This window comes from Mizuhopecten yessoensis, unplaced genomic scaffold, assembly GCF_002113885.1.
Source record: "Mizuhopecten yessoensis strain PY_sf001 unplaced genomic scaffold, ASM211388v2 scaffold7675, whole genome shotgun sequence".
NCBI lineage: Eukaryota > Metazoa > Mollusca > Bivalvia > Pectinida > Pectinidae > Mizuhopecten > Mizuhopecten yessoensis.
In genome coordinates, this window is record NW_018407166.1 from 8195 (window position 1) to 17375 (window position 9181).

Here is a 9181-nt window from a genome sequence, read left to right on the forward strand (position 1 = left end):
GGCATGTTTCTGTTGTACCTTCTATATTGGGGTTTATAAACCACAACCAGTGAGTGTGGCTATGTAACTTTTAGATGTGAAAATTTCCATGTAGAATAACCAAAAAGTGTTATATATGGCGTTTCGATGGCTAGTACGGTATGTACTCTCGATGAAGGACATAAACAACCTGTCAAAATATATATACAATACAATATTATAAACATACGATTTGTGACTATGACCTTAACGGGAGTACTGGACAGTTGACCGTTGCATCCCAGATGTTTTCTTTCTTAAAACGTTACGTGGGGTAGTGGTAGGAGCTGCGGATATTTATAGGATAAACAATGTGTTGCCGTAGGTCGGCGAGAGTACGAGGGGCAGATAAGGCAGGGATCATACATTTGTCGTCTTTCGTCACTCGTGATTCTATTTATATATTTATGGGCAATATCGTGCCCCCTTTTGCCCCTTTTCCCGACAGGCCACACCACACCCAACAAACGGCAACAAATCTGTTAGCCTATAAATAGCCGCAGCTCCTAAATGTACCAATATACCACCTAACCTTTTTAAAAAAGAAGGTTTCAGTGATGCAGTATGCAACATTCCGATAATCACGATAAGGTCATAGTCACAACCCATATGTGTTTATATGAGTACTGGGATTGGATTGTGTACAATTGGATACACGCTGTGCATATTTCGACAGGATATATATGTCTTAAACAAGCGGATTAGCATATACTAGTGGATATTGAAGCATTTGATTATTGGTTTTATAAATTACATAGAAACACAACTAACAAAGAGGGACACTGTTTGACTTGTTCCCTGTCTGGGCCCCGCACTCGTGACCCAGGACATTATATTGCATAGTCTGGAAATTGAAAATATGTACACATGGGTAAGACTTGAGCAAATGTTATAACATATTTAAAGCAGAACGTTATTGTCTCAATATAAGAATCCTTTCAATTTGTTTGTCTTGTTTTGATAGCAAAATGACATGTTTGACCTGCCCCTGTTATAAACGGGTTTTGTTGTTGTTTTTTTTAAAGAAAGAATTGAGTTTTGGCTGAGGTCTATCGCTACCTATGCTATCGAAATAGCAGCACATGGTAAAGGAACCCCTCCTATCATCCTCGTAGGATCTCATTTGGACTTTCTTTCTCGGAATGTAAGTATTTTAATTCACCGATAACACATATGTGGATATTGCAAATACAGTTGTTGTCATTCTATGTCTTATATTGCGTGTGCAGTTAACTCTATAAGGGTTACATATCTATTTTTTTACGATAAAGATCAAACTGATGCTATTTTGGTGCGATGCGTGGTCAAAAATATGTACTGTGTAAACATACGATATAGTCACCAAATTAATGTATAGTTTAGTTTAGTCTGTTTTTAGCTGTATAATACTTGTCATTCTAACATAGCTCAGTCAGCGCATTCCGAACAATGACTGGAATTACTGGCAGCCAAGCCCTATGTGACGCAGGATTCGAGTGGCATGTACTGTTCCTAGTAAGACAGGGGCATGAACATGTTTTAGATCATATAACGGTTAAAGCAGCATGCAACAGAAAATGGTTACAGCTTTTTTCGCACGCATGTCCAAGCCTGCCAAACGTCCCTGCTACCAGAACGACTTCACTCGCTGTTACATCTTAAACTTTCGCAATGTTCGAAACTATCTCAGATAAAGTAAAAATGATTTAAATCCATTTGGAATTCAGTCACAGCCTTTTTTTAGCATCAGGTGAATGTTGGTAAAGTTAGCTGAAGCAGTGTTGAGATTCCAAAGAGAACGTGTAAATGATACGTCATATTGCCACAGGTACATTATCAATGATTACAAGTTAAAACTTGACATGAAACGGGTGCCTTTTTGGTTTTGTATACCTTTGTTACCTTTCTATATACGGAATTAGTTGGTTTGGAACGTGTGCATATGGATTGGAATAGTTTCACATGTCGTCCAGTTGTTGAATAAAACTTTGATAGAAAAGAGTATATTTAACAACTCGTCAGAATTGAACAATCCTAAAATATTAAATAGCAGGGCTTCCCGTGTGGTAAGTAAGTAAACCCATTCTGTCCTTTCTTTGCAACAATGTTGAAATAAATTGGGACTGATTATCGAGTAAAGATGTGTTATATGTCTGAAACTGAATGAAATCAATAGTAAATTCAACGATTAATGTTACTATTTATATTACTACCGGCGAAGGCATGTTTTAAGCGCAATTCAACGTGCATTTTCTTTAACGCAGAAAGAAGAACAACAGCATTTATTTGCCTCAGTGCTAGAAGAGCTCTACAAGAAACAGGACCTACGTGAAATTATGGAAACCCACGTCCAGGAAATGTTCCCCATTGCAGATCTGAATGATTCCACGAAAAATCAAGCAACGTACCAGCAGATGTGGGAAAAGATCATAGCGATTGCCCCACTCCAATCTCAGTGGATGAAGCATGTACCTGCAAGATGGGTCGCCTTTGAACACGAGTTGGTGAGACTGAAGAATGATGGCAGGGTTATCCTGACATATGATGATTTGTTGGAAATCAACAGGCAGTTAGCAGTACCATTAGTAGAAGATGACATAATGGAATTCCTATGGTAAGTATAAATCATCATTACACATTTCATCAGATATGTTACTATGATTTGATACTTTTCAAACCGATATTTTTTATTTGGTTTAGGAAAATAAAGTTTTCTGGATCATTCCTGTGCTTTGATCTTCATAACAAGAAACCGTTCATCGTTCTGCAAGCACAGTGGATAATAAATGCATTCAAAGCCATCGTCACTGACCCAAAGTTCATTACGGAACTAACAATGAAGCAAAAACTTGAGTGGACAGCATATGAGAAATCTGGTGTTTTACCAGTAGAATTTATCCGGCAACTTTGGGGACGATACCAGGAATTACGATTCCTTGAGCAGGAAGAAACTCTCTACATTGCATTGGAAACTCTCGGTTTACTGTCCAAACCACTGTCTGTAGACGCAGAGGTGAATTACTTCATAGTACCTAGCATTCTTCAGACTGCAGATCCCGAGATAATTCGTCCCGTTCTTGATGATCCTGACACTGTCACAACTGTTGCCCTTTGCCTCAAGTTCGACAATCCGTTCATCCCACAGGCCGTCTGGGACAAGATGATTGCCGCCTGTATCCACAGGTTTCAGCGACTTGAAGAGCCCCGTCTTGATGGTTCGAAGTTTATTCAACGCGGATTTGCCTGTCTGCAGGTGAAAGGTCTTTGGAAAATGGTTATCTTATGTAAAGACAATGCCATGAAAATGGTAATGTTCACGAGAAGTAGGGATCAGGCAGTACTGCTGCCTGGCACCGGAATCAGTCTTCGTAAAATCATGCAGGGTATTCTGAATCGAGTTCTGAAGCTGAATAATCAAAGTCATCTTAAGTACCGATTCTACCTCCACAACGACTACCGATTCACATCAGGTGAAAGAATGGTTAGAGTAGAAGATCTCTATCGAAGGGAAAGTGTAGAATGCTACAGTTCGGATGGATCTGGATGGATACACAAAAAGGATCTCTACGTCTGGTTCGAGGATGACAAGCAGAAGGTATGTGTACTTAATGCATCATTTTCATTAAGAGAGGATATAATTAGGTTCCTATTCACGAATTAAAACTAATATTTTCATATTATATTAACTAATTCAATGTTTCGTAAATAGATATCATGGTAAGTTATTTTGTCAAGCTGATGGAAATATAATATAAATAATATACTCATATGTAATATTATCTGAGAATCTACATGTTTTACAACTTTTATGTATATTTTAGCTTTATATGTCTCATAGTTCTTTATTAATTAAACAATTATACTGAGTTATCCAGTCCTTTACACATCCTTTCTGTTACAGATGCAGCAGACTGATCAGCACTACGCTGGTAAGATTATACCGTTATGTTCATGTTAACGGACGTCGGCGGCCAAGGAAGTGGGCGGGCGTGTCTATATTAACTTCTTCCTATCTCATTATAACAGTCTAGGGAAACCGCGTGGGTGGGCGGTCGTATCAACATTCAATTATTCCTTTCTTATTATTACAGTTTAGGACAGCCGCGTGGGTGGGCGGGCGTGTCTACACTCAATTCTTCCTGTCTCAATATTACAGTCAAAGGCAGATGCGTGGGTGGGCGAGTGTGTCTAAATCGACTTCTTATTTCACTTTATTACAGTCAAGGGCAGCCGCGTTGGTTGGGCTGTCGTGTCAATATTAAATTCTTCCTTTCTCATTATTACAGTCTAGGAAAGCAGCGTGGGTGGGAGGGCGGGTCTACATTAACTGCATCTTGTCTAATTATTATATTATAGGGCAGCCGTGTGGGTGGGCGGGCGTGTCTACATTAACTTCATATTTTCTCATTATTACATTATAGGGCAGCTACGTGGGTGGTCGGGCGTGTCTACACTAAATTCTTCCTTTCTCATTATTACAGTCGAGGGCAGCCGCGTGGGTGGGCGTTTCTGCATTACATTCTTCCTTTCTCATTATTACAGTATAATACAGCCGCGTTGGTGGGCGGGCGTGTCTACATTACATTCTTCCTTTCTCATTATTACAGTCGAGGGCAGCCGCGTGGGTGGGCGTTTCTGCATTAACTTCATCTTGTCTCATAACTACAATCTAGGGTAGCCGCGTGGGTGGACAACACGTTATATCGATGAGCTAGGTGTTTATTAAAGCGTAATCTTATTTAGTTAAGCCGGTCGTTGTTTTGTTGTTTTTCATCTTTTTATGTTGATGCAGTTTCATCCGTTGCAGACAAAACAAAAGATGTACCGGGTAGACATTTGTCACCCAAAGAGATTGGTAGATTGTCTAGATACATCGGCAGTTCATACCTGACGTTCTTTGTCGAGTTGAACTGTCCTGAGAAGAAAGTGGAACAGGAAATGGAAGAGCACCGCCACCTCGCCTTTAGATCCCGCATCACGAAGGTATTCTTGCATCTCCGCAAAATGAAGGCGGGTGCTAGTTTCGGGGCTATAGCTGACGCATTGTCAGAACATGGAATGGATTCAGGGACCCTGATGAACACTCTTGACACTGACCGCAATGTGAACAGCGTTTATGGTAAACATACGTCTTTTTGCATTAATTCGTTTATTCTGCTTTTATATATATATTTTTTTAATTTAAAAAATGTCTATTAAACAAGTACAAATGGTGTTTTTTTTATTGTTATCCACACATATTTGATCGGGGTTTTGGATTCTAAGATACAACACGTTTCTGGTTTTCCTCAGCGACGTCCTATCCCCTAGGTTAAGTATCGGTCAACATTAAACTTAAATTATCCCTGAAACCAATACTGTTTAATAATATAAACACTACCAGAATAATCAGAAGTGTGATTTTTATTTATGTTTTATCTATTGCATCGTGTTGTTTTTTTCTTTTCTCAAATGCATCAATACATAACTTGTTTCTAGACGAGACGTTGCCAGATAGCTTCCTGCAACAGTGCTTGTCTATGGAGGATGCTTCTAACATCGCTGACCATGTCGACATTAAGGCATATTTTAACTTGTTTCTGGAGCTCGGTTTATCACCGGCAAAGGTAGATGACTTTGACGACCAATACAGACACGTGCCAGCTCGCGAGAAGGTCACTGCCATGCTGGAAGCGTTCATAAAAGAGACCAATCCCTGCCCAACGGTCAACACAATACTTCTGGCGATGCGGGAATGCGACATGGACACCGAATCCCTGGTCGCAGCATTAAAACTTCCATAGGTACTGAACATTTTAATATTTGGAGAAAAAACAAAAGTTCAAACTGTCTAGTAACACTTAAAATGTGGAGATGCTTCATATCATTTCTTATCTACAGAAACCCTTTCTCTTTTCAAATCGACGCTACATAATTATATATTTACAAGATATGAAGTAATAAATTGGCATAAAAGATGACAACAGAACACTTAAACTTCTTTTATCAAGACAACGAAAACAAGACCAACAATTAAATCATATCAATGTTATCCTCTCATTGATAACGTAATGGTTGTTTGGTACATGTACCTTAATTATCATATGTATCTGACTGATAGCATATTTACTGACACACAAATTAGTCGTGGTCAAAAATAATAAGTATTAGGTTATAAAACTGTTTTGAATTATAAAAAAAATGTGGTCTCAAACTAACATATATATGAACATATCATAATAATATTCTTTCCGTTTTATTGATTGTAGATACATGAGGTTTTAGTGAGGTCTGTTGTCTTGGAGACGTGATAGAAGATATTACAGCTATCCACTAAACCTGGTTTAGGAGGTGATGCACCAGTTGAACCCAGGAGGGTAGGGCGTAATTAGGACGACTGTATCATAGTTAATATTTGTGTTTAAATGCGTACTCAAATTCAAACATCGTGTTGCTGACTTAAGAAATATTAATACTGGTCAAATACACAAATTGTGGTATTATGAATGGTCAACATTTTGTCATTGGCTGTGTAAATAAGACATGTAATGTATAATTTGCAGAATTGAAAAGTCACCTTTTAGTATTTAACACTAAATACAAATATAGCATGTATTCAATGGTTATAAGATAATCAATACACACACATAATATAATGTTTTATAAACAACATATATCCCTTAACGTCGTATGTGTATTAACTATCTTTTGTACATTTCAAGATATATTTTATTCTTCAAAGCAAGATGTAATTCAATGACAGTTTGGTCATTATATGTAAAAATGCATCTATAACAAACCGTTTATATTTGGAAAAAGGGATATCTTTAATTTTGGGAAAAAAACATTTGCAATGGAGAAATCTAATCTGAGTTGCATATCAAGATTTTGTCATTCTTTTTAAAGATATCATTTGTTTCTATTAGATATTTCTCTATTTCATTTTAAAGTGTTTCCTTTGTGTGCTTCTCTTTTTCATTGAAATTTATGTCAAAGAATTTGGTGACCCTATTTGGTTATTAGGTCTTTTTACCAACTGGTGAAAAGACCTATTGTTTTTGTTATGTTTCTTCTTCTTATTATTATTCTTCTTATTATTATTCTTCTTCTTATTATTATTATTATTCCGTACATTGTGGAATCTGTATCTTTTGATTGGTAAAAGATAGGTTTATAGTCTTTTAGGTATGTTGTAGGCCAAGGTCTGAAGATTTCAACGAAACATTTTAAATTAGGTCAAAAATACAATATGGCTGCTATGACGTCATACCTCAAAATCTTAAAATGGCCATAACTCAAAAACGGTTTAATTTACAGAATTGACGCAATTATATTATATGTAGATAATCTTAGGGGCTAACTTTTATTCTGAATGTTATTTCATTTAAAGGTCAAATAAAAAGCTCGCTGTTGGGTCACAATTTATAAAAAAACATTTATTTTTCATTTTTTTTAAGAATATTTTTACAGATCCATGCAGAATGTCATTCCAATGAATTTGATGTCTTTAGTGTTTCTGTAACATTAACCGTTAACGTTTTACGCCATTTTGAATATTTTCTTTGATCTTTTAAAAATTATCGCAATATGTTAAAACTTGTTTTACTCCCGTATCAATGACAAATATTTCATTTAGTTGTAATGGAAGAGGTTTCCACAGATTTCCTCTAACATTTGGTAACATTTTCAACTTCATCAAAAAACAAAATGGCCGTCATGGCGTCATATCTGATTTTGTTTCTAATTGCAATACCTCATTAACAGGTGAATGTATTTGATTTATCTTTGGATATGTTGTGCAGAATAAAAAATAAATAACTTTTCTCAGGAAACATTTTTGTGTCAAAGGTCATCTTCCGGTTTTCGGTAGGGGTCAAAGTTCAAATGCACTATTGGGCAACAAATTTAAAAAATCTTCTTCTAAAGTTCCACAAGGCCTAGAGTCTTGATATTTTATATTTGAAATGCTGAGATGATTGGGTATCAGGTTTAAAAAATGGCTGACCTTGATCGACTATCAAGGTCACAAAGGTCAAATGTTTAAAAAAAATCAAAAAAAAAAAATCAAGAATATTTCGAAAATTGTTCTAAGATTCACTTTATATTCAGGTATGATGTGGACAGCACTAATGCGCATATTTTTGGCAGAATTTTTTTTTTGAGTTGATCAGGTCCAGTTTTGAGTTGTTTAGGGGTCAAATTTCATATGTGCTATTTTAGGGTAACAACTTCAAAAATATTTTTCTCAATAACCAAGTGACCCAAGGTCATGATATTTGTTGAATATCATGCTTGAGCAATGGACCATCAGGTTTGATAATATGAATGACCTTCACATATGTTCAAGGTCACTGGGGTCAATTATGTTAAAATCTTCAAAATATTCCTTCTCAATAACGAAGATGCCCAGGGTATTGATATTTGGTCTGTAGCATGCTATGATGATGGGCTACAAGGTTTATTGACACAAATGACCATTAAAGATCAACTTCCGGTATTTGATAGAGGTCAAATTCGAACATGTTATTTTACCAGATACCAGGACTTTTACTACTGGTGTAATGAAAATAACTCGTATTAGCTATAAAGCCAAATCAGTCCTTACAGTGAAAAGCCCGTCAAATTGTTAGCCAACAATTTCTAGTTATTATTATTATATCTAAGTAAGTCATAATCCACACGTACATATTTAATGTTGTGTCTGTGTGTAAATACATGGTATGTACGTAGGCTGTTTACTTTATCAAATATACAGGATATTGCACAACATTTTTGAAGTGTCTAATCGAAGACACACATAATTTGTATACGTTTCGGGCTGCGTCGATAAGTATAGTTACATGACCCCGGACCGTTAATTTTACTTTATATCATCGTAACCCATCCGTTTCCATGTTAAAACTAAGGGATGTTACTGGTCTAAATGGTGAACTGTCTGGTTACGGCGATTTACCGTAATAACGTATATCAATTTATTTCCTCGAATGTTGCATTTCGCAATTGGCTTAAATTATGGCATTTTAATATTGACTATCAATACTGATACTAATTACAATGGAATCAAGATTAGCAGAAAATTCCAGTTCGCAAATAAATGTGAAAATAATCTCTTCAGAATTAAAGTTATTTACAGTATGTTTCATTAATACATTTTTTTCAAAATCATCTCACAAAATAGGATTTTCAAAATTGATAGCAATTCATG

The 9181-nt window shown here is 36.2% G+C and overlaps 1 protein-coding gene across 2 annotated transcripts; it reads left to right on the plus strand.

Annotated features, from left to right (window-relative positions):
- Positions 1-534: 534 nt before the first annotated feature.
- On the plus strand, positions 535-7063 carry LOC110454122. 2 transcript variants are annotated; one of them, XM_021503495.1, is made up of 7 exons: positions 535-1162; positions 2262-2611; positions 2698-3592; positions 3899-3926; positions 4790-5116; positions 5476-5780; positions 6246-7063. In XM_021503495.1, the coding sequence occupies exons 2-6, from the start codon at positions 2334-2336 to the stop codon at positions 5778-5780; spliced, it is 1833 nt and encodes a 610-aa protein (XP_021359170.1). In that variant the 5' UTR covers positions 535-1162; positions 2262-2333; the 3' UTR covers positions 6246-7063. The 2 variants fall into 2 exon arrangements, with proteins under 2 accessions (XP_021359170.1, XP_021359171.1); XM_021503496.1 differs by having other exon boundaries at positions 536-1162; positions 4805-5116.
- The last annotated feature ends 2118 nt before the right edge of the window (positions 7064-9181 follow it).